Source organism: Anoplolepis gracilipes, chromosome 10 (genome assembly GCF_047496725.1).
Source record: "Anoplolepis gracilipes chromosome 10, ASM4749672v1, whole genome shotgun sequence".
Taxonomy (NCBI): Eukaryota; Metazoa; Arthropoda; class Insecta; order Hymenoptera; family Formicidae; genus Anoplolepis; species Anoplolepis gracilipes.
This window is the reverse complement of record NC_132979.1, coordinates 4,482,638-4,509,338: the sequence shown is the minus strand read 5'-3', so window position 1 is coordinate 4,509,338 and position 26,701 is coordinate 4,482,638. Positions and strand designations below refer to the sequence as shown.

At 38.7% G+C, this 26,701-nt stretch overlaps 1 protein-coding gene and 1 long non-coding RNA gene across 6 annotated transcripts in view; one reads left to right on the top strand and one right to left on the bottom strand.

The window, feature by feature from the left end:
• The window catches only part of LOC140670005 (LIM domain only protein 3), an 81,038-nt gene extending 56,498 nt beyond the window's left edge, over nt 1–24,540 (top strand). For 2 of the 5 annotated variants that reach the window (XM_072900329.1, XM_072900327.1), the window contains exons 5-6: nt 12,868–13,027; nt 21,739–24,540. In XM_072900329.1, coding sequence (XP_072756430.1) covers nt 12,868–13,027; nt 21,739–21,894 — 316 coding nt within the window. In that variant the 3' untranslated portion in view covers nt 21,895–24,540. Of the gene's footprint in view, nt 1–12,867; nt 13,028–21,339; nt 21,428–21,738 lie in introns of all 5 variants that reach the window. The other 3 variants (XR_012047453.1, XR_012047452.1, XM_072900330.1) reach the window with 3 other exon arrangements.
• Nucleotides 4,461–26,701, bottom strand: part of LOC140670015 (uncharacterized) — a 38,257-nt gene continuing 16,016 nt past the window's right edge. Inside the window, exon 3 of the long non-coding RNA XR_012047458.1 lies at nt 4,461–4,653. This is a non-coding gene — a long non-coding RNA (uncharacterized lncRNA). The remainder of the gene's footprint in view (nt 4,654–26,701) is intronic.

Genomic DNA, 26,701 nt, shown 5'->3' with positions numbered 1-26,701 from the left:
TTGCCCGTTAATTTTTGCCGATAAACATTCGTAAGCCCCGTAGAGGCGAAAACCGTATGCACGCGACGCGTAAATAATAGCCAAAATGCGATCACCAAAATCGCACTGCTTCTCTCCTCCCTCCATCCTACTCTCGCGGAAGGGCGCGGTTTGCGCTCGCTCGCACGTGTGCGTATATGTGTGTTTGTATATGCGTAATTTTCGCCGTGTATAATATAGACACGGGAGGAAGGGGCGGTTAGCCTCGGCATAAATATCAACGCATAATAATTTTGAATGGTTATTAGCGATAATAAAATCCCAATTTATCGAACGGCCGCCACCTCCACCTCTCGTGCTCAACATTCGCGATTTATAATCTGCCTACCCAGTGCTTCGTCACGATCGCGCACGCTACACCGAAACAATGCGCCGATGTTTATCGACAATGGGAAGAATTTATATCCGCCGTGATCAGGCGCATAACGCCTGATTTTCTCACGCTTTTATTGTTAATCTACTCTCCGGTTTTTTTTTTTTTTTTTTTTTTTTCGATCTGTCTTTTAATATCTATCTTGAGAGCATAGTGAATTATGTCGACGTAAAATCTGGAAAATGTGCTTAATTTTATTTCATCGTGATTGCCAACGAGTGCATTTTCTTGACGTAGACGTTAATTAAAAGGATCCTTCATGATCGAACAAGCATCTCTCGCAAACAGTGACGTTCGCGAGATCTGTTTTTGGCAGATCATAGAACCAAGGCGAGGCGAGGCGAGGCGAGGCGAGGCGAGGCGAGGCGAGGCGAGGCGAGTCGCCTCCCCCTCCGACGCATTTGGTTTCTGAGTTACGCAAAGTCTGCCGTAGACACCCTGTATCTACTGGCATGCAGGGAGTAAACGCGGCGCGTTAACTAATAATATCACTTGTCACATTCAACAGCACTTCGCTAGACAGCGCATAGTTGCCGCGGGATAATACGACGAGATTATGCGATATATATACATAAATTCCCCTTGCGAGATTATAGTTGTCGACGCGATCAGCCTAGTCTGTAACTGATCGATTTTGAAATTAGTGTTGCAATAGAATTTTTTCACTTGTAATAATTATTTTATTAATCAGAAATTTGATCAGAGAGCGCGGCACAAGACCCGAGCCGTCGTAAGCAGTAGCTTTATAATAAGCTTACACCATAAGCGCATTGCTCGAGTACGATAGATTGTATCGCAACGAGCTAGCACGCACGTACGCACGCACGCACGTCTATAATCGATTCCGTTCCATCGGGACGGCCGAGAGAAACTTTTGAAGAACGAAGCTTTCCTGGTGCTCCCTCTCTCTCTTTCTACACGCGCGACTGTAAGCTTCGTAGATTCTAGCACCCGTCCAGTGCATCAATTTCAACTTTGTTTCACCATCTCCGAGGGACTCGCGCCTATCCCTCCCGCATTCTTAGTCGACGCATTTTCTTCCACTTAACTTTTCCGGCGATAAAGGTGCGGCCCATCGTCGTCGTTCACGTCGACAATCCCCTATCGTACCTCCCTTTCCCTTTTAGCAGATCGTTGAGACGCATGCAAAGTAAAGTTGTTCTTTAGTTCGTTAGATCGAGCCAAACGGCGGAGACAAGGGGACGCTTTCCGCCTTTACTTACGGGACTCGAAGGTGAAAAGATAACCTAGGAGCATTACTCACCACGGAGGACAACGAAGTGGCGCGGGCTACGACCGGATATGTCTGAGAGGCGAAGGAACGGGGGAGGGGGAACGAGATCGTTTGCGCACCCGTCTTACGCGTCCTCGCAGTTTTTATCGCGAACGCTCGACGTTTCACGTACCTTTTTATGTCATTTTGATACAACTTTGAAGCTTCAAAATTTATCGGCCGAGGAAATTTATGCGAGAGAAGAGAAAAGGAAAATTCAGTGTCGTTTTTGCATAATTTATACGTGCTCGCGTAATTTTTCGACGTTTTATCGTATGGCGGCAATTTGCACTTAAATGACGTATTAGTATGTACATATATATTCAATCGGATTTTAAAAATATATTTCAAAGATTTAATCATCATTTTTTTCACACCGTTTCGCGTATAGCTTTTGATTTCTGCATTTTTGCCTGGCTCAAGCATCCGTCGTCGTTACGATCTCGTTAAGCAGTGAGTTTTGCACAGCTCATCGCGAGGGCAAAAGAGGATGCCCAAGGGCCAGTCTCTCGATGGCCTTCCCTTACGAGGGTGGAGGATGGATTCGAACTCCCAAGGGTGAAATGGCTCATTCCGACGCACTTATCCAACGCAGGCCGTAGATAACCATAGATTAATGGAGCCTGGAGACTCGCCGAACGATAGACGGAGAAGCGAGAGAGAAGGGAGTGAGATAAACGAAGAAGAGAAAGTGAGAGAACGCGCGATAGAACAAGAGATGGTTTATTTCGAAGAAACGGCAACTGAGTTGGAAATGAAAGAGAAGGTAGATCTATAAGAGGGGGCGTTATACCTTGCTAGGCGACCCCGCTGATTTATTGTTTATTGAGAAATATGGCCGTTACTTTGCTCCCGAGGATTAACCTCTTTCTTTCTCTCATTCTTAATGTTCGATGGATTCAAACTTAAGATCGTAAAGAAAGCCATCTGCTTCAAACTTTAGATCATCTTTTAAACAAATATATGTAACTATAGCGTTTGAAAAATATAGTTTGTTATATATATATTGTATAAAAAAATTACACTTAAAAAATTTTTGTGGCGTGATTTAAGAGTGATAAGATTTTGAGAGCAACACAAGTTGATGGACTTTTACTTAATGTAAAATCAACCCATAGAAAGGATTAAACTGACTAAGCTTAGTAGCAAGTCTGGCTTTCTCTCTGTTGCTTACTCCGTCGTACTCGTATGTATCTTCTTCCTTTCTCTCTCTCTCTCTCTCTCTCTCTCTCTCTCTCTCTATCTCTCTCTCTCTCTCCAATGCTTCTATTCTACACAGATAGACCCGCGATATTCAAGTTATCAAGTGCGTCTGGTCAGAAGGAGACATCGCCGGAAGTCAAACAAGCTGCCCTATAGAAGATAAGGCTGTCAGACCGAGGCTAAAGGATAAGGAAGCTATCAGCTTGTTTAGGTTGAAATTTCGGACGAGGTAAAACTTCGGCGACAAGTTACACTACGTCATAATCCGTCAACATTTGCTCCTAAACAAATTAAGCGAACTTAACGGCACGTCAATATTTCGATCTGAGCCTCTCTCGTTCATTCTCGCGTCGAAAGGCGCAGTTTCGCAAATGCCAACAGAATTCGAAGTTTTCAACGCAAGATTCTGCAACCTAACTCTCGACAAGATCGGATAATTAGACTGCGGTTCGTGCAACTTTGAATTATGCGTGTTCGCGGCCTTATACCGGAAGACGGAGAACCCTTGGGGGACCAATTTGTTGATTAAGCCTGCCATATATTCAGTTTCCTCTATAGATTCTAGGATAACATTTTCTAAATAACATCTTATGTTATAAACTATCTAACTTTATGCAGAATGTAAATAAAAGAAAAATTTAGAATCAAGTAGGACATTTAATTCTACAGTAAGAATATTTCTGTTAATATATATTTTCAGAAATGTCAAATATATATAATATTTATCTACTGAAACTTTATTGGAAATTAATTATTTTTTCTATTTTTGAGCTATATTTTTATTGTTTAATTATAATATAAATATATATATATATATATATATATATATATATAATGTAAAAATAAATGTTGTAAAACGATTGGAAAGAAGATCATATAAGAAATTATCCAAAGAATTGGAAATCCAGCCAAGATTGAGATGGTGGAGTATATCTCGCGGGATTATGCAACCTATTTTGATATTTTCCGGTCGAATTACAGGGACGTCAACATCACCGCCGGTATCCCTGTCATCCACAGCGCTCGGCTATGGATCGAGGGCAGCGAGCCTCGCTTTTGAGCGTAAAATTGAATCAACGCTTTTTAAACGTCCCGTACACTTCGCTGTATACATTTCGCTCAGTGTTCCCTTGCGTTTGATGCGGAACGAAGATCGTTGACAACACCATACCAAATTGTTGCAAAATTCGTGGCACGTCCGGCCATCATTTCAACGATCGGACGTTAAACTAGATTCAACGATTCAACGTAATGAAGATAGTGGTGGCATTAATTGATTTAATTAAGATAACGATAATTAATACTGAAATATTTTAAGAAAGATCGTTAAATTTCTTAGAAATTAGATATATATATATATATATTAGATCGAAATTTAATCCGATAATTTTCGAGTATGTATTCCTACGGACCTCGACCGTGGATCAAGTTCTCTCTCGAGTGCACGCCGACGATAATCCGGGCGAATCTGTTCGTAGTGAAATCACGGGGCCGGTAAACTTGCTCGAACGAAACCTTGACAATGCCCGCCGGTCACGACTACACGGACGCGCGCGATGTTAACTTTGCCTCCCGATCCGACTACGCGCTCCCCGAGCCAAGGCCTCGCCCCGACTAAAGTTCGGCTATGTTACTCCAGAAGCTACGCTTAGGAGAACTTAAGTACTACCCGTAAGTCATATTTAATCCGACTCACCTCGGTGTGCTGCTGCTGTTGCTACGCAGACCTTCTCCCGGATCGACCCGTTGTACCTGCCACGAGCACCTGCGAGCATATATAACACCGAGTGAGAGCGAGTTCAGACAGTTAAGTCGAGGATATGACATGATGGAATTTATATTTATCAAATAATATTAATATATTATATATTTGTGAAAATTTAAGGATTTAATTTATAATAAAATTCATTTTTATATTTAACAAAATTTATATTCGCGATATGTGCGCAAATATGCATGTAATATGCATAAATTCATTTTTTTTGCGATAATTTTCGTAAAAAAAGAGTTCACAGTAAGACTCATTCGTACTCTTCGTATTCTGCTAACGTTCGGAGAAAGCCAACTACCCGAAATTTCATTTCTCCAGCCCATTTCTCGACCCCTGTTCAATTCCACCCTGATACGTACGCTCACGCAGGTATCCGACAAAACGTCGCCATTGCTGCTCGTCAGATCTCGATCTCGCTTCGAACTGCGACGTCAATTTGCTTGAAGGAGACGAGAGCCCGCCGGGGCTTTCTCGCGACTCGTGACGTCGCTGGCGATCCTGGCGAACCGATAAGTACTCGCTCCGGGCGACCGTAGATTTATTGCCGGGCTTACCAGTCTTCTTCTCGCTATGAGTTACCCCCTTAGACACCCCTTAACCACCCCGACCGTCAACCTCGTCTCTCAACTTTTGCCGTCGTTCCTCCCCCGCCCCCCGTCTTGTTATGCCACGCAGAGCGATTCGCGGAGCTTCTCCCCGACCGAGTCGACTTCCGTTTTATTGACGGAAATAATCTTTGATGTGATTTCGCGCGCCGCGCCTTGAAAGTTTTTTTCTGTCGTTACGGGACGTCGGGGACGACGGGTAATCGATTCTCCAGCAAGAAGAAGACATCGTTTAACGTACGAGATAGACCCGCATAACGCTTAATCGCTCGATGTTCTTATCGCCATACCATCGTATCAATGTGCGCTGCCGCAAGCTCGATGGCATCATAAATGAACAGTCGTTCGAACAAAGCACGGCTGTGCGTATCACCTTTGAGTTTCTGAAAGTGATGTAACTTAATCTCTCAGAACGCAAACTGGCATTGACGATAAATGCGACGTAGTTTCGAAAGTTTTGACGATTATTTCGATAGCACACAGTGATATAGCGAATAAATCAATTCTGTAAATATATAATAAAGATTTACACACATTCTAATTTGCATATTCAATAATTTTTCTCAAACAAATAACGATCAAAGAAATAACTCAAAGAAATCTATTCTACTTTGAAGCATTTTTTTAATATAATTATCGCAAAAAAAAAAATATAATCGTGTTGGAATCGAAGAACGCATGTCGTGCATATTTTATTTAATATCCAAGCGACAACATCGTTATCAGAGTTTTACTGTATTTTTTTTTTTAATTAACCAATACTATGGAACATTGAGCGCTATTCTCGACCGCGCAAGAGGTGCAGAATAGGACGATTCAACACTCTCCTCGGCTCAACCCTTTCGCCGTAAGTAACAAAGGAACAACGCCGAGTCCCACCGCGGTATCTGCAACCCATCGCTGTCTTAATTTCCTTCGTAATCTACGATATTAATATGGCTTAGGGTTGGCCGACGCGCGTAATTTCGCGCCGCGCAGAAATTAATAGAAAGACGAATGTTCCCTCCGCGTGCTTTACGGCTGAACACTCGACCGGAATGGTTAATAACGACGATTTCTGCGCGTTTCCGCGCCCGCTTTGCGAAAACGTGCTCTGCGATCAGCGCAGAAGTAAATGCCATCTTTGAGACAAAGTGTTTCGGCTCTTAGATACTATAGCATTCTACGTTGCATTGTATTGTGATAGACACAGTAATTGATTATAATACTCATGATTTAAGCAATCATTTTAGATAATTATTACTGAAATTAGTCATTAATTTTATAATTCTTCAATAATCTTTAATCATTAATCATTAAGTAGATAATTATGAAATAAAAAATTTTTTAAAGGCTAATCTTTAGATGAAACACCAATCAAAAGGAATTATATAATAATTGCGTAATTTATATAAAATGTTTAAAATAATATTTGCCTTGAAAGCAGATGTAACTTTTAACGTTTAGATCATTTTAAAGTTTATCATTCCTAACTGAAAAATTGAAATAAATATGTGTACGTACAATCAGACTGTCGAGCGGAGAAGTCTTCGTCGCAGCCACAATCATTCACGCTGCGGTAACTCTTTCTGACAATAACGAATCGATTGGCAGCGTATATGATACAATGAACATATGTGGATGATCTATGAATGGAATCTCAGCTTTTGTTCTCTTTTATTTTCTTTCCATCTCACTTAGCACTCGCGATAGGGGAGTGTTTTGCTCGCGAGCAAAAACTAACAACAGGCTCGATATGTACATACACACATGCACAATCTAACATAAAAATTTATCCATATCTTCTTCTAAACGTATTTTAATTAAAAAATTGAAAATATAAGATTTTTTTGTTTTACAACTTAATATATTACAGAATTTGTTGATATGTATATAATCAAACTAATGTGTGTTGAGTTTGTTTACTAAGTAATCAAGTAATTAGTAATTATGGTTATTTAATGATCAATAGCACACCATGGTTAATGAATAATGGAAATAATCAAACTATTAATTAATCATCGGTCTTGATTAAATTATTAATTATTAAATAATATCTTGCAATTAATTCGAAAAAATGAAGAATGTTTAAAAAAAGATATATACTATACATAATTTTATAAATTAATTTTCTCGTTTGACTGTGTTTTTAATTCCATATCTAAATTTCAGTAAGAATCTAAATAAATGAAATTGTCACGGGGAACTTTTGATGATTTTATTTTCATTTCTCAATATTGCTAAATACGCTATGACATTGAGGAACGAGTCAATGCGGAGCTTTGCCCTGTTTCAAAGTGACATACACAAGATGACACGCTCCCCGACGCACATCTTGTTCAAACGTCGCCTCGCTCGCGATAACGACGCGGAAGTCCTCGAGCATCCGTCCATCGTTCGCGCATGCGATCGCACATTGGACAATGAGACGTGATTCGAGACGGCGCGGCGGCTCTCCTCCGCTATGTGTTATCGAGTGGCATTCCGACACGCTTCTAGAGTGACATTTAGATAGCGACGTCAACTGTCTGCGGAGCAAATCCGTCGTGGAAGCGCGAAGGCTCTCCTCCTCGGGTACCTTCCCCGGAAGCCTGACGGCGAGAGCCCTCGCCACCGGAGCGAGCGAATTCACTGCTGATCGAATTAGCGCGCCACGGTTCCCCGATACCCTGACAGTCTGAATTAATTAACAGGAGAACGCGCTAGGTAAGCAGCCATTATCGCAACAAAGTGTGTTCGTCGCGCGACAGAACGAGCGAGATGTGACTGCTCAGTGATACAATCGTAAACATCAATCGATAGCCAAATGAAAATTACATCATTCTGTGATTTATCGAGAAAATAAAATATAATTATTTTTTTAACTAACAAATTTGCAGTTTGTAAAATTAATCTATAAATTTTAATTTAATAATATATAAGAAATATATCAAAAAAGATAACTTTTTACAGTTGCATGTAAAAAAAAGCAATCGCTGTCAATTTGCTACGAAATCTTTTAAATTTTTTTTTCCTCACATCAGTCAAGCTTCATCATGGAGATGAATAAATAAATATTCGCGATTTCAAGATAAACGCAATAGAGTTACGCGCGCGCGGCAAGAGTTTTGCGTCTCTCGGCGCGACGCGACGTCTTGACTCTCCATTAACTTCACACTTAGCGGCACCTTAGAAAGCCCGTTGCCGTCGGAAGATCTGATTAGGGGTTCGAGTCTCTGCTAAACGCGTTAGTCTCGGCTGCGGGGCGTCGCGTGAGAGGACGGGGACGCGGCGCCATCAGGTGTTAGAGCGGCGGCCTCGGGAGTAGGCAGCAGGAGGCAAAAGGGACGTTCGGTGGTGTCTGTCTCTTCATAGTTTGATGCAAATTCAGCACGAACACCACCAGCTACCGGCAGTATAGACGTTTTCCTGCCTCTCTCTCTCTCCTTCCTATATCTACATACAAACTCGCGTACACATTTATATACACCTATCTGCCTCGATCTAGACCTCGATTTCTCCCTTATTCTCGCCTCTTCTCTCTCTCTCTCTCTCTCTCTCTCTCTCTCTCTCTCTCTCTCTCTCTCTCTCTCTCTCTCTCTCTCTCTCTCTCTCTCTCTCTCTATCTCTCTCTCTCTCTCTCTCTCTCTCTCTATCTCTCTCTCTTTACCCTTGGAGAAGACTCTACGATCGAGTACGAAATTCATTCCGCGCGGACCTCTTTGGCTTCAAGTAAACCTTTCCCACCGATCTTGACTTGTCTACCGTCGAAGTGTTGCCGTTTGGGGCTTCCCGTCCCATATTGCGGAGTTCGCACTGTTTGCCAACGAATCTCAGAGGCTTTCTCGAGACTTAGCAGCGATAGGAACGCGTCGCGAAGAACATTTAACGGTTAGCCAATGATTTCCTTGATTTTCGAAATGCGCTATGATTTTATTCAGAAATTGATATTTTCAAATTTGCATATATAATATATGTATATCATTTAAAAAAACTATATATATCACGTTCTATAGGTTTTATAAATAAAATTTTAAATAAAAATAATTGTTATATAATAAAATTATTTAATTCGATAAAATCGATACTTCTTAACTATAATATATTATAAATGTCACACATCGCTATCATTTATTTTTGTTTCGTTAAGTATAATAATTATTGTAAAATTGCGCCAATTTTTTCTATACCTATAATTCGCTTTGGTTTTAAATAAAGAATCTGTCAAAAGAATATATTTTTGACTGTCGGCGTGAACCAAAAATATAAAGACGATATTAAGGTATGAAAATAACCAGTAATACTAATGTCTGGAACGTTTAGTGTTACAGATTACAGAAACAGCGTTTATCAGCAAATACGCATTAGCAATAACGCATATCTAGACGCGAAATCACGATACCATTATAAAGGATCGTTCTTTCCTGTCGTTCTGTCGGCTCCTCTTTCTCTTCTCGCACCTTTGCTCTGTAATGTTCCTTTTTATGGTGCATGATTCGAAGCTGCCCCCGGGATCGATTTTGCTTCGTAGCACGGCACTTATCGTACTCCGTTACGAGGGCGCGTTGCTTTTTATGGTGGTTCATGCTAGATGTTCCAATCGGCACACGTTTGCCTCTCTTTCTCACTCTTATTTTGCCTCTTTTTATTTTCTATTCCTCTTATTCCCATGGAAACAGGTATCTACCACGACACCATGTAAAAAAATTATACCACATAGACTTTCTTACTAATAGATTGACTGAATTTTATCGATGAAAATTATTCATCGATAAAATTCAGAACAGCACAATGAAGGATACTAAATTAAAACGTTATATGCTTTTTTTATGATGTATGAAAATTGTATTATTCACTGTAAAAATTAACTCAATCATTGAACTGAATAAATGAAATCGATTGTAGATGTTAAACCTGTTCGTACGAAATGCTAATGTATTTCGAATTCGTGACGTGTCCTAATTTCACTGATAACACAATGAAAGAAATATATTTATATATTACAATACTCTCCGGCTGTATCGATCGAGACTTCATATGGCGATCAGAGAGATATTTTAAGTTCAATTATACCGTCGCCAATCAAGCTAAATATATGATCATCGTTCGCTATTTCGGATCTCTAATCGCATCTGTATTTCTGAATCAACGAGAATTTTTAATGGCGATGAAAATAAAAGTTGAAGTCATGCGATCACTAACTTTAAACATTAATGAAAATCTAGGAACTTTTTACATAGCAGAATTTATAATTCAAAATCTTATTCAATTTAAACTGTTTTATTTGTACCGGATATCACATAAATGTCTAATAAATTTCTGTATTAAATATACACTTGAAAAAAAAAAATAGACGTTTATAAATAAATTATTTCATTAAAATTTAACTCAATTTAACTTAAAAGTTAATCCTAAAAAATAAATATTAAATACACATAACACTTATATAATCTTTATTTTTAATTTATATTCGATTCATTCATATTCGATACGAAAAAAATATCTCATCAAAGAAGTTTTATTCATTTCGCGCATTGATTTCGTCGATGTGCAAATTATTCGGCCACATCCTAAGAACACATCACTGAAATCTACTAAAAAAAATGCAGATTTTGTCGGATATGAGCGACGTACGTTGTAGAATCTCATTGCGATTTCATGGTCCTCTCGGAAGAAGACGACGTCGGCCGACCGACTCGTTTCGAATGCTACAAATGTGCCGCGCGCGAACGTTCACATTCAGGTGGCTCGAGTAGGTGGTGAAAAAAATCACGTCTGCATTTACATAAGCGCCGGTATAAACCACTCGACAGAGAAATCCCGACATAAAACCCAAACAGGATACCAGCGCGGGACAGCACATCCGTTGAATACGCAATGGCCGTATGTAGCCGATGTACGTACACACACCCGCTTGCCCCCTTACCGAAAAATGCTTTTATTATTCACCGGTGAATTACGAAAGCGACACTGTATACGTTTTATCCCGCCGTTTATGCTGACGTGGAGTTTACACGGTTCATTGGCGACGACGTCTTCAAGAGAAAGAGAGAGAATCCATTTCATCAATATGGAAGCACATTCGTTTCTTTTGTGGATATTTCGTCGATTTTATCATCGTAAAATACTGGAATTTTTGTCAAGTTTACTCAATGATGATATATCATGGATAAGGATATTTATATATTTTTTATTACATCTATTCATGTATATTAGCTCACGCAATAATGTTGACTTATCAGATTGGCTTAATAAATATGAAATAAATATAAAATATATTTAGCACACTTCTTTTCATCAGATTCTTAAAAATAGAAAAATAATATAAAATTAAAAATAATGCGCGATTTGCAGTTAAGAAATAAAATAATAGAGGGTCGCGATTCTCTCTCAACAATTTACAATTTACACTAATGATATCCAAGGAATCTAACGGGTCTCAAAAGCGACTTGAAGTTTTTGCCAGCCCTTCTGTAAGACAAATCGCGCGAACACGCCCGTTACATCGCGATCGATATAACGCGCTACGCAGTATAACGTCGAGAGAGTGATGTTCCCAGCGCCTGACGAGAATTTTCAAGTCCCATGGATCATGGCAAAACGATTTTCATGTCCCTCGTGGATCTTCGATCCATCGCGGTAGAACAAGTCGGCTGCCCTTACGAGCCGACTTTCATGGCTCTTTAGCATTTCCGGGCGTAACGTCCTTTATGCGAACGCCGGAAAGGGCGCAGGAGAGAAAAAATTGACTTTTAAACCGGCAATAAAAACGAAAAATGTGAAATCTTTGATTTTAAAGGCCCCGCTGGTCCGCCCCTCGCGAGAGCGACAGTTGGTCGATGCGTATAACCCTCGCAGTGGCAATCTTATTTCTTTCGATATCGCAAGCCGAGCACGTTCGGTACCTCGTCGCCATCTCGAAATCTGCGTGCAACGGTATGTATATCGTGTCAGATTACTCCAAAATCCCGGACTTTTATACGCTGAATTTTAAAATACACTTTGATGCTGTCTCTCTGATTTTTCATTCGTCCAGAAATGGACAGACGTCTTTTATCAACATTTATCTAATGTATGTTAAACTGTATTTAAACAATATTATTTAAAATCTATTTTTAATAATTAATTGTTAATAATAAGAAGACAAAAGGGAGTTATCAAATCATGTGTCGATACGTTTGTAAAGAAGGAGAAAAAAGTAAGAACGAGAAAATTGGAGAAACTTCCAATTCACGGTAATCCGAATACGATGTCTGCGAATCGACTGAAAATTTACATTTAAAAGTCTTGGAAGACGCTAGAAGAAGCGGAAAAGGGGTGGCGTTTCGCCGCTTGTTTTTATTTTCTAGCAATTTCCTCAGCGGAGCAGAACGGAAAGTGACCTTAAAAGGAATTAGCACGCTTTACCGCCTCTACCTCTATCTCGCACAACTCTTAAACGAAATTTCTTCCCTCCGTCCTTCTGCCACTTTTAAATACTATAAATCAACATGATAACGATCATGTCATCGTTTAGTTTAACAAATTTACTCTAACATTTTACAAATATTATTATAATTTTGTCAAAATTATAATAATATTTATTTTTTCGATTTTAATAACGTAGCACCGAGCGTAACGCAACAAAATTAATTTCTGATTACAGATTTTGCGTGGGCGACAGATTTTATCTCTGTGATAACAAGATTCTCTGCGAATACGATTATGAGGAGAGGCTGGTTTTCGCCAATATGGCTCTGCATCCTCCGCCTACTGCGACCTTGGCGCACATCAAGAGGCAAGTGACCCATCTTCAGCCTCCTCAGGTGAAGAGAATTTACAGTTGTCTCTATTGCCAATGAAACTTGCGCGCGACAACTTGTAGATTCATGTGGTTTAGAATATATCCATCGATATCAATAGACATATTTTCGTTACGATATATCTGTACGAGGTAAAGTACTGCAGAGTGCACGTCTAGTAGAATCTCTTCTCTGGACCCTGGCCATCGGGTTTCAAACTCACAAGGTTTCAAACTCCTCAAGGCACAACCCCCTTAAGGCGGGTTAAAGTGGCAGGTCGCCCGTCCTGACCCTCTCGACAACAAAGGACTCCCTCGAGGCTTCAGCTATGCTTTACCATCCTGCCATCGTCTTGCGAGTTAGGATATCGCGTGTCCTTATTAATTAAGCTCGCCCGTTAAGCAAGCCTTGTCGCATGCCTTAACGATTTGCCCGTTCTCCGTCGAAGACGGAACGTGCGAAAGAATTTACTTTTCAAAAAGATCGTTAGGCTTCCAACAGCTATTCTGTGGAAATACGAGAAGCTCTGGAAAATTATCGTCCCTTTTTATAATAATTTTAAATCTTAAATATCTTGAAAAAAACAACCAACAAAAAATGAAAGACAAAAATCGTTGCAAAATTGAATTTAATATTAAACTTAATTCTTATTTTGTCAAAATTATAAGAAAGCTGTCATGTAATGTTGAATTAAATAATTGAAGTAAAAACAGATCGTAAAATTGTGATTATAAGGGACAAATGGCGAGCAACGAAGAGATGGCGATTTTCACAGAGCAGTAACGTCCAAAATTATGAACTCATCGACGTTAAGCTTGTTGGGATTAAGTCTTCTTGATTATCCTAAGGCAACAGCCTTGCTTCGAAACAATATCTTAAGCTCCTGCCGTACGAAGGACCACGTCCTACTCGACCCTAGGAAGCCTATCCGTTTAATCCGGCCGTGCCGTCTTGCAAGAATCTCGCCGTCTTCCTTGTATAATAACATCGCGTATTCTAATTCGCGATATTTACTTAAAAATAACGATTAGAATAATCCAGAACACAAGATAAAAAACTTGTGTAATTATTACGATATCAATATGTATATTAAAATAAAATGAAATTATAAATATATATAAATATCTACAAGTCCAATATAAATATATGCAGTTTTTTGGCTATGAAAATTTAAAACGAGTTTCTTTTGAAACGAGAAAATTGAGTAGTTAACTGGGCCATTGTTACTAAGAATACTGTTTGCCGTTATTTCCGTTGTTAAAAGATCGTTAAAAGTCCGTGATAAAATAGTCATCACAAAAGTTGGAAAACATTCTCCAGAACGTCTTGGAGAAGCGGTCTAAGACTGTAGATGCTTGCCACACGCTCGAATTGTACGCATGCACAGAATAACGAGGTCCCCCGGCCTGATGATATCATGCTCGGTAACGTGTACTACTTATAATATGCAAATTCGCTCCCCTTAACCGCTCTCGCCGGCGAGCTGCGTGTAATTCAGGGGTTGGTAACCCTTGCGACTCTATTTCTGAGCGCCACGTAAGCGTCGCGGGTTCTTCCACGACTATGCGTGCGTGCGTGCGTGCGTGCGTGCGTGCGTGCGTGAGTTCGTGTGCACCTCGTTTATAATGTTTAAAGAAATATCGGTTCGCGTGAACGAGCGTGTTAGCGTGTAAACATTTTTCAGGGACAGCCACACGCGCGTGTAAATCTCTCTCGGCGAGGTCGAACGGGGTGTCTCACTCGAGACTTAAAATTCGTAGAGTCTCTCGACACCGAACGCGTTGTATCGCTTTAATTAATACGAAATATTTTTTTATTGCCCGACACGAGAAAAATCAAATTTGTTTTTTCGCTCTAAATTTCTGGCATCGTCAACAATCGGGAAAAATTGGCACGTCCGCGGTATATTCCGCGATATTGCGCGATCCAGCAGCTTTCACACGCAATATCGATTCGCTGGGAGGGTTTACGGGTTATAAATGACCGGTGTGTGAAATAACGGGATGGCAGACTAATGCCAATAATCGGCGTGGCATGCTAATGTCGTCTGCGCATCTATTACGCTAAGCCTGATGGATCCCTCTTGACATCTCGTTCCTGGAGCGTGAATACCTCCGATCGCGGAGAGCACTCAAGATGTCTATCGTTTTGTTAGTTAACAGAAAGATTATTTAATATTTTGCAATTAAATCGAAGAAATTAATATACGTACATTGTTCATATTCGCTCCAAGTCATAAAATCTCTCTGTCTCTTGTATAAATAAATAATCAAGATATTAAACGAGATAGTAATGAGTTTTCATAAAACCAATAATGACATTTTTTTGAATGTGAAAAACAATTTAATAAATAGAAAATGTAAAAGTCTCATTAGATTTAATACTCCGATAAAGCGCGATAAAACGCAAAGATGAAATTGAGAATACCTATGTAAAGTGTAAGAAAAGAGAGAGAGAGAGAGAGAAAAAAGATATAAAGGGAGAAAGGAGAAAAGGCGTTAAGATTCTTAAAAACCGCAAAAGAGGGTGCTCGTCCTAGAGGCAGCTGCCACCCTTGTACTTTCCTTAAGCCCGTCGGAGGCAGCGAAATACCGTCGACGGAAGGTGGCAAAGGGGGCGGTAGTTTTTCTGATTGCCTGAGAACAGACAGCTGTCCCAATCTTTCTCAGCCCTGGGAGGATCTACCGCGCTTCTTGCGAATAATGCCAGGGAGTGTTGCTTACGAATAACTCGAGTATGCCTGATCCGAAGTAAATCGAGGGTGGGGAGGATGAAGGAATGAAAAGAAGCGACGGAACTAGACCTTTATCCATCGACAATCGAAGCTGTCCCGATGAAGACGGATGACGGATCGTTTTCGATATTATCGTCGGCCCATTGAAACTTTATCATACATTATAGGAGCTATTTTAAAATTCTTTTGTTACTGTTACGCGACGCAACAAAATTTCTAATTCAATGAAATATAATTGCTTTCATATCAATAAAAAATTTATGTTACACAATATTGAAAAAAATTCTAGAAAAAAATTGTATAAAAATTAAGAAAATATTGTTTAAATCATTAAAAGAAGATGGATTACGTACATGTAAAAAACAATAGTAATCGTAGTTCTATAAATAGTAACAATGACGAAAAGACTCGTGAAGCTTTAAGTCTATTTCTCGAGGAGGAGTTTCGATTGAGCCGCGCAATCTCATCCTCCTTAGAGACAAGTGTAACGCGCTTAAAAATTGGCGAGAACTTTTATTTCAGTCTAATTTTCCCCTCGGGACTCGGCGGAATGATAAGAGAGAAGAGAAGGGGGACAAAAGGGGAAACGTTAGCGGAGGATATAGACACAGAGTAAGAATGAGAAAGAGAAAGACACGACAAGAGAGTTTGGAACGATTATCTGAGTTTTAAAACAAACTCTCGAGTGTCTGCGAAGTCCTTCGCGAATCAGAGGGAGAAGGAAGGCCGAGGTGCCAGAAAGAGGTTGAAAGACGCGATGAAGGGAAGAGGGAGTTGCGGAGGTAAGATAATATGCTAATGCCAAGACGGAAGGTACATGGGAATTTAAGAGGATCAATGCACAGTACGAGATTTGTACGGGGAATGAGACATTACAATGTCCTCTATATTGCTTCCAGGCGATTAGATTCCTGAAAGTTCATCGAATGCGAGAGACTAATTTCGGCGAAATTAAACTTTCGGTTTAATGTCACTTTTATTGAATCTGTGAGTGTTCAATATCCATTTATTCAAGAATGAAACAAATGCGTTCCGGACGTATCGAATTCATAAAAATAAATCAAGAAAATTGAAGATTTTATATTTATTAAGGTAGATCTTATTTTTCACTTCATTTCCTATTTTATTTTTATTTCTTATCCTGATTTTAATTTATATTTTTCTTAATGTAATATAAATCTTTTTACATTAATATAAATGAATAAATAAAATAATTAAATTATGATGAAATTATTATAACATCACAAGCTTATTAAAGAATGTATTTGTATTTGTAAAAGATTTATAATTGTAAAATATAAGAGGTTCATATACAATTCTCATTGTCGATATTGCGTTAATTGTACGCGATTGGTTTAAAATAGCTGTTTCGATATGAATGAAAGACTTAGGGATCGATATAACGTATGCATTAGAATATCCGAATAGAATGTGTCAGAATAGGATATGATACCATTAATAATAATTAATGTAGCGCACGGTTAATCCCTCGAAATGTAGCGTTTAGTGAAATGGACGTACATCATCGTAATGCAGTACTATACAGAGCCATGAGCGTATTCCCACACTGAACAAAGCCATTAGTCCATCATTAATCCTTCATTGTAGATACTCTATCGTTGTGCATGCGAATACGATCTGTTTAGAATTACATCAGAGGATGTCATGGAAATTACACAAAATGAGCATATATTATTCTCTATCTATATATAATTAAATATATAAAATATATAAAAAAATATATATTAAAAATAAAAAAATATAAGACAGCAGGTTAATTAGAACGACGAAAAAAATATAAATTTAATTTATTATAAATATATGTATATTTAATATATATTAAAAATTAAATAAATATATATATATATATATACATATATATATTAAAAGTTGTCGCTCGAGGGAAGAAAGATTATCGCGAAATCTCGAAGTGTTGTGGTCAAAATATTTCTTACCCATAACAAACGGACCCTGATCGATCATCGATCAGCCGATTAGATTGCCTGGTTAGTCAATGTAACACAAGTTGTGTCGTGACAGGAAGAAGGAGAGAGAGAGAGAGAGAGAGAGAGAGAAAAAGACAAAGAGAAAGGGCGCAAAGGAGAGGGAGGAAGACATAAGCACGTACACACGAGCCCTCACACGCGCGTGTACACGTCGTTCTTGTTAACGAGCGCATTATTAGGTGCACCGTGCTTGGCTGAATTTCACGTAAAGCCTCCGCGCGACCCCTTATATTGTACAACGCGCGCGTCCCGAGAAAGCTCGCATGGGAAAGCCCGGCTTGCGAGCTTATGCGAGATTATGAGTTTAGTTGGGAAACAAGTCGGAGAGAGCTATGTGCTACGTGGCCGAGAGTTTACTTTTATAACGATCATGGACCGTCGCAAAGACTCGATCACGCGGTCGAATCGAAACTTGCGCTTCAACAACGAATTTTTTAATATAAAACTCGATATTAATCTGCCAAGATGCGTTTAATGTCAGATAAACTCGTATGACCAAAGAAAGACGATGTACAATTACAAATTTGCACTACAAAAATTGAAATTGATCCAATAAAAGTCTATAAATATGATTGATTAGTTTTTCCTCAATCTATAAGTATTATTTGCTTGTAGAAAAGAAAACAGAGTATTAATAAATCTCTTTTCTCCTGAGGGAAAGAATCAGATCGAAGATGGCCGCGCGCGGGCTAACGACCCGCCAGTAAATTTCGTTTCCAAACGATCCCGGGGCGATTAACGACGTCTTCCTCTAATTCTCATCTCGTGCCAGAGGTCGGACCACGAGCGTGGGTGGCGCTAATTTTTGCGCGTAAGAAAAGCCGCGCCGCACGCGGAGAAACGGGACGCGCGCACCTGGCCGTTTCCCATCCACGGGAGATCAACGGACAAATGACACGCGATTCTCCCTGGCAAACCCCCCTCGCGCGTTGGCGATGCTCCGCATTTACCATCAGTTACAAACTACCCGACCCCGCTTTACCACCCTCGCGCCGAGTCACGATTAATGTCTTACTCGCGCGAGCGAGATCCTCTCTAGAGGAAGGAAAAACCGGGAGATTTTCTGCGACAGATGAGAAAAGCGAATAAACGCAAAAGAAGTTGCTCGCGACTATCATATGCAACGCGAAAACTCGTGTTTCCATTAATAATCTGGCGTGAAATATTAATTATGTCGTTAAAATTATTTTTCAAACAATTATAAAATTTTTAACAGTTATAAACAACAATCAAATAAAAAAATATGAAGTACTTGACTTTGAAGAAAGATTACCTCAAGTGCCTTTATCACGTTCTATCTACTCATATACCGAATATCGCAAAACACGTGCCGTTTGATTGCAATGTCGGCAGTAAATCTACAACTCGGTAATTCCTCCTCTGGCAATTGTAGATAAAACTTGAATAAGTCATAGACTTAATTTAACCCATAGTAACGTTCAACGGCGGTCTGGAGTCTTCCACGGAGATTTCTTAATTACGAGCAGGACTCTCTAAGACAGGAGGATGAGGGCACAAAGATAGAAAGAGAAGGGAAGATCCGGAGTACATGTATACCGAAAGACGAAAACGTAAAATGAGAAAAAGAGACAGAGAGAGGGACAAAAGTCCTGCTAGGGAAAAGGGTTCTCACAGCGACGAGATTTAAGGATCCTTCGTAAGGAAAAAAAGTCACCCCCGTCGCGGAGAAAGATGATAAAGCATTTCTCTAGCAACGCTTTGTCATTTTTATCGTAATTATTTACGAGTTAATTACTCCGCAACCGCACCCTGCTGGCTACATTTTTTTACGTTAGAATGAAAAAAATGCTTTATTAAGACACTAAAGAGATAACACCTTTCATAGTGATCCCATGACAGATCTGCGCTTTCATTTTTATTTTTCCGTTACACCTAGCAAGAAATAAAAGCGAAATAAAATCAAGAAAAATAAAATAGATAAAAAATTTATTTGTTTCAATAATAATTTACGTTGTAATCTATTCTTGCATTCTTTGAAGACAGAAAACGTATTGTAATTAAAATCGATTCGTTCGCTGCGTCGTACTGTATTCCAAGACGTTCCAAGGCGCGGGATAATTGCCGAAAATGGAAGCTTAATTCGGCGCCGTGCGAAAGTTAGTATGATCAACTTACGGGCCGAAATCGTGACGAGGGAGGATCTCGTCACGAGGGGCTGAGCCGCACGGTCTACCGAATTTTAAGCCTGTATAATTTAACACCTTTACTGCAGAAACTAAGAGAAACTGAAGGGAAGAGACGCGGGGGGAGGCACGCGTGTTCGCGAGAAAGCATGAGACGAAGGTTGTAAAAGACGAAGAGAAAGCAGGATCGGTTGGATAAGACGAAAGAGAAATGAGGGAGGAAGACAGGGAAGGAGGGATATAAAGTTGGAAGTTTTCAACGGCGCTTACCTAGCCTAGTGCAGCCTCCGCCTCTCCCACGAGTTCTCTGTACCATCAGCGCATAAATATGGCCACCAGAAAGATAGAGACGGAGATGGATAAAGAATCGGTCGCAAGAACGAGAAAGAGGGAATCACCAAAGTTGAGTTGCTCCATCCCTCCCTTTTCCAACCCAGGCACTGACAATGAGATACAAGTTCATTCTTCGGCTTTTTGTTTTTGAAGCAGAGTCTTAGACGGTACATTAGAAAGGGAGATAAGGAAAGGAAGAAGAGAGAGAAAGAGGGAGAGAGGGGGGGGAGAGAGAGAGAGAGAGAGAGAGAGAGAGAGAGAGAGAGAGAGAGAGAGAGAGAGGAAAAGATATGCGAATTCGTTAGCGTTGTCAACCCTTTAAGAACGAAAGCCCACGCTGGATTTTACGTGCCGCGTCGTGAATAATTGTTGAAATCGAATTACGAAACGATCGATCGATGGCTTTTATTCCTAAATTTTATAAATTATTTTCTAATCGGATTAAATTCTTCAGAATTACAGATTCGGCATCTTCTGATACGTCTTTTGATATGTATTTGAGAATTTAATAAATGAATTTCGAGAATAAATTCAACATAATTTTTATATAATCAAATTTATAAAATCAATTTTTTACTCGATTAAATGCAATATGGAAAGAAATCGGTAGAATCGAGAAAGGTAAAATAGATTAAATATATTTCATACACGACTGTTATATATATAAAATATTAAAATCAATTTCAATAAATATGAAATGTTGCACGTTTTCTTTATAGACACGTGTCAGTATCAGTGACGTGATTAACGGTTAAATTAAACAGTTAATAATTAAAAATATATTTATATTCCTAATAATATTAATATTTCTGACAATTAAGTCTTCTTTTCGTCTCCGCAGAAAAAGTAAGTATGTAGAATGTGTTATTAAGCAATATTTATTTTTGTTTAACGCGATCAAATATGCTTATAATATCCTCTTTAAATAAGAAATTCTCTTTTAAAGGCGTTTTAAATTTTAAATCATTCTTTTTCGCGAATATCATTGATCAAGCTAAATTGCAAAAGAAAATCATGTGTCTTTTTTCACTTTACAAATTATAATGGCATATCATTCGCAGTGTACTGTTTAATGATAACCATGGTTAATTAAAATTTCTTTCTCAATCTATGTTACAGCTAGAGTTATAATCTAGACAAGGACACAAACGAGTCACACTCACCAGAATTTGTTAACTAAGGCGGTCAGTGCAAATCACCTTCAGTGGTACGGTATATCACTCGCATTGATATAAATCACATAGTGATATAATTGCAATTATTTGTCGAGAAAATTATAAAAGAAAAAGATGTGCATATAAGATTGATAGAAAAATAAAATACGTGCTGCTTCTCGATCGCGGCGATATTGCTCGACGGCACTTTATAAAGGACGTGCGTGCATCCGATCGCATAAATTTTCCGCTAAGTCGAGATCGTTCGATCAGGACCGAATTGAAAGAGAAAACCGATCCGTACACATCCGAATATCATATATCGACAGGGTGTAATCCTCACGCGTCTTCTTTTATCTTGCAGAACGTAGCCGCGGGTGGCCCTCGACAGGCGAACGGGGAAGCAGCCCATAACCACAACGGATATCCAGCGCCAGCCAGCTCGAGCGCCCATAACGTCCTGAACCCCATGAATAATTTAAACGGTATCAATGCGCAAGCATCGTACGATGCCAAATGACAAACGAAGTAAGCACCGATATCGATTGAGTCGCGCGATAGGGGAAGGGACGACTCGTGGAATCTCGTGTCGTTCTCATTGTCTTCGTGGTTTACCATGCCGATCGTCCAAACCCGTAATTTTAGCATGTGACTTGCGGCAAATTGCGCGTATAATCGAATATCCCTTAACTATCGAAAAATAAGATCGTTAAATTATCGACATTGCAAACGATGAGGTGTTTACCGCGCACAGATATATTATACATATATTTCGCACGCGGTTCGCTTCTCGTCGCCATCAATTAAACAAAGTTTAATTTTAATGTAAATAAAGAAAAAAATATAATAGTGTTTCAGTGAAGCAACGCGAATAAGCAACGTATAGAAGAATGTATCTAAAAAAATATAAAATAGATAACACAAGGATATATCGCGACGTTCTGTTAAAAAGAGGACAAGTATATAATTCGTACAAGTATAAAATTTGCTAAACTAACAAAATTGCGGAACAACTATATCTCCTATATCATCCTGTATATCGTTTGATAAATGCGTTTTCCGGATGATTTATTATTCCATCTTTGAATTATAGATTCTCCAATGCAAGATAGAACGTGAGGGGGGAAGGGGGGGAAAGAATATGTAAATCGAAATGTGTCTTTCGTTCTCTCACTTAATTAGATTCATATATCTGAGACGTCGAATAGACTCGTCTTCCCCACGCTCGACTGGCTAAATGATAAATAAGTAGATAAATAAATAGATAAGTAGACAGTAGATAGGTAACGAACATCTATTGGCCAATTATGGCAAATTATTGGTGCTCTTTAGATTATAATAGATCGAGTGTCTGCGCGATCTAATTTAAACAAATAAAAAAAAATCGCTAAAATAAATTATTAAGAAAAAACAAAAAAAAATAAAAAAAAAAAAATATAACCTGCATGAAAATTTATGAACTAGGAAAATATACCGCGACTTCTTCGAATTTATTCGCTTTTACAAAATCCTTGTATCGACGTCTATTCCGGCCGATTCAAGATACCTTTAACAATAGCCGTGTCATAAGAGAAGCCCGAAACTTCGGGATGGTAATAAAGTTTAGTGTCTAACGTTTAATGCTCGCCTCGCCGAGGACGGCATCTCGGTGAGATGGTACACAGGATGACTCTTGGCGGATCCTGTCGGACGAAGGCGAGCATCGGGAATCGGGAGATCGAATCGGCGGGCTTCGAGAGAGAGAAGCAGTGCAAGTAGCAACGGCAACTATTCACCACCCCATGGGACTCATACGTTAAGGGTGACTTAAGCATTGTTTCAACTTCGAATCTCCCGGCAGAGGCCCAGATTGATGTCGCGAACTTTTCCGTTGCCTTATTTGCGAGTCAGATAACGAGGCTGAGTTATGCCAAAAGTTCTCTCTCGCGCTCTCTTTCTCTCTCTCCGGCCCGGCCCATGCTGATCGTATCGGATCACGAGGAATACCCGTAGTCGGGAAGAATGTTTTATTTCCTCCCTTAGCTCTTCGGGGATTCGTCGTCGATGCCAAAAGTACCTATGTCGAGCGATAATAGGCTAGCAGCTGCGTTGGAAAACTGCTAAGGACTATCCCTTCAGAGGCGCGACCTTCACGATTTCTCTTCGGCCGCAATAACGAAATAATGAGAAAAATCTTTGTTCCTTGCAATTAGAGAAGGGAGGCAATAATTAATTGTTGATCATCGACGGCAAAAGAGTGTTTAAGGAATAGACATTAGAACCATATTTCGCGAAGCTAACTGAACTCGACTGTGAATCTATTGTTAATAAATTACGTTAATAAATTTTTTTATATGTTTCTGTTATAATTTTTAAGTAAATTAAATATAAATTCATTCGTCAATATTTCTTATATATAATACTTTCTTGTACTTTTTTGTAAAAATTTGTTATATCAAATATATCTAGAATTTGTATGTGTATAAAATGATGATAGCGATTTTAAATTATGATAAATAACATACATCACATATGCATGATTAATAACGAGTGCCAATTACTAGTTCATCTTTCTCTCAACTTCGTGAATAATCAAATCATAGAAATATCATATAAGCATACTATTATTTGAATTTATCAAACCACACATTGATAACTTGCAATTTGTATTTTCATACTAAAACATGACATTTCTTATTGTTGCATTCATTGAGCGCATTAAAGTCGCCTGACTGAACTGAAGGACGCGCAATTTCTTTCGATATCGAAATATATTCCAACAATTATAAAATAAATTAATCTCTCGCAAAATATGTGACGATTCCAGCATAGTTCCTAACGCAAAATTTCGTCTTTGACGAAGCAACTAAACGATCACTAAAAATATTACAAATATTTATACCGTACTTATGCAACTATCAAATGAATGTTTAACAGAACACAGCCAGTGCAAATAATATCGAAACACTTTTGTACATTGTATTCTATGATATCGCTTTTTAAATCCCTGCATAAATCATGGACAGCATTATATATATGTATATCCACTGATTATGTGCGCTTGAATTACGACGTACGAAAGAACCGAGATATTAATTAAGAAAGTGTGTATGCGTTTACTATAGTATAGATACGTTTTGTATTATAGTTCTATTATAGAAGTATTAATAAATTTGTTTCGATGTTATGCAACAGTGGTAATTGTAAATTGTGATATAAGTCATCATTTTTCTTAAACTGAATCAGTAAAAATATCACTAATTAAAACAGTGATATATAAAATTTCAGCGATGATTAACGAGTATTATGTCCCACTGATTATGGCAATAAGATTTTGCTGAAAAATCAATAATAATTATATTTACAAGCTATAATTTTTAAAGCTTCTCTTCTACTTATTATAAATAGATATTTTTTGAGAAACTTTTATATTTGAGATGCATGATTAATATTCAAATTCAGAATTACATACAATATTATACTTTTTCATTTTTAAGGTGTGATAAATTTATAAAAAATAAACAAGACTCTTGGTCAAACTCATATATTTCTTAAAAAAAAAAATTGCTATAAATTTTTCTAATATATAAGACATTTTTTATATAAAATATCACACTGAATGAAATAGTTACTATTATTAACTGATTCTTTCCATAAGATTTCATTAGAAATTTATAGTACTATATATACTCTTTCTTATAACCGTAATTATTTACTGCCTGTCAGTGATAAATACACTGATTCTATTTATAAAAGAACGAGAAAAAAAGAACCGTCATCGCTTCTGCTTTTTCTTAAAGCATATGTCTATGTCTAGGAGTATGGGCGATATTGATTCGCGAAGTTTTGACGCGAGAATCAACACGCGGAATGATTTTTGCCGCCGACGTGCCCTCCCTTTTGCATCTTCCGTTCCTATTTCCCTTGAATTATTTAAGGCCGCTACGTGATTGGCCGACAAATCCGGTCCGCCTCAATAATTTACCAATCATACGCGGTCCTTTGTGTTTTATATGCCGCGTTTCGAATAAATCGCATTGTGTATTCAGGAGAGCGGCATCCAACTCTATTCTCTGGTGCGAACCCTCTCCGCGTATCCGACGATGCAAAAAGGCGAGGTGAAGAAACGGAAGAGGAAGCGTCCGGAGAGATCGCGAAAGGGGCGATCGCGCACGATTTGCACGAATTGACTCGAAATTCGGCTGAACATCGCGAATTTATGACAAGGCGCCAAAGAACACAGTATCTTCTCCCGTCCTCCGTAACATCCGGAATCGCAAATATTGTTAACATGAAGATTAAGTTTAATACTTGATAGCTTAGCAATATACGCGCTAAATATTCTGCATGGAAATTCGATATTCATAAGAAATTAAAAAGTTTGAAAGAAAATAGTCTCTAAATACCTCTACGAATTAAAGTATCTTATTAAAACGAATAATGAAATAATTAACACAGTTTTATACTACGATAATATATTCATACATATATATATATATATATGTATATATAACGGTATTAGACGTGTCGCGAAAGACGTTAACCTTTATGAATAATATTTGTTTATGTCCCTACTACTTGCTTCGCGCATGTCAACATGATCGGTTTCGGCGGAATGTTGAGTTACTTGTATAATGATTCAGGTCAATCGTGACAAACACTCACAACTCTTCCGACCTCTATAACGTACACACTGCTACGAAATGTGCAATTTCTTCTGCAAGAATTATAATACGCCCGTGATATTTTTTAACATCGACGTATCTCGGATGGGGAAATTCAGGATTCAGTGAAACGACCGTAGCTGGATAAGCGAAGGTGATTTAACGTCGCAGGCGAGCCTGCTTATCTATAATCCGATGAGCGGGCGGTCGGTAAGTAAATGATGCGGGAAACGAGAGAGACGGTCGAGCATTCGATGCAAATTGGCAATTTTTTCTCGTACGGCTCGCGGTAATCATTGGCAATTAGACCACGGGGGCCCCCGATAAATGTTATTTACGATCACGATTATCCGGGGCGCGCCTAGCCGCCAGAAGGTTCGCCTAACTACAACCTCCCGACCGTCTAATTGACTGACGATTACTTCTGTTTGTACAAAATGCGGCACTTTATTGCTAGCACAAAGCGTTTCTCTCCTGCTGGATTGCCATTCCCTCCTTTTAAGTGCCACATTCGCCTTACACATAGTCTAAATACGTACTTTGCAATAGCAGAATATAATTACAGGACATTTAAACTCACTTGAAGCGAAATATAATTTTAGAATCTAAGACAACATTCTATTTATAATTTTGTATTATACAGAAAACATTGGAAGGGCTATACAAAATATAAATGAATATGTA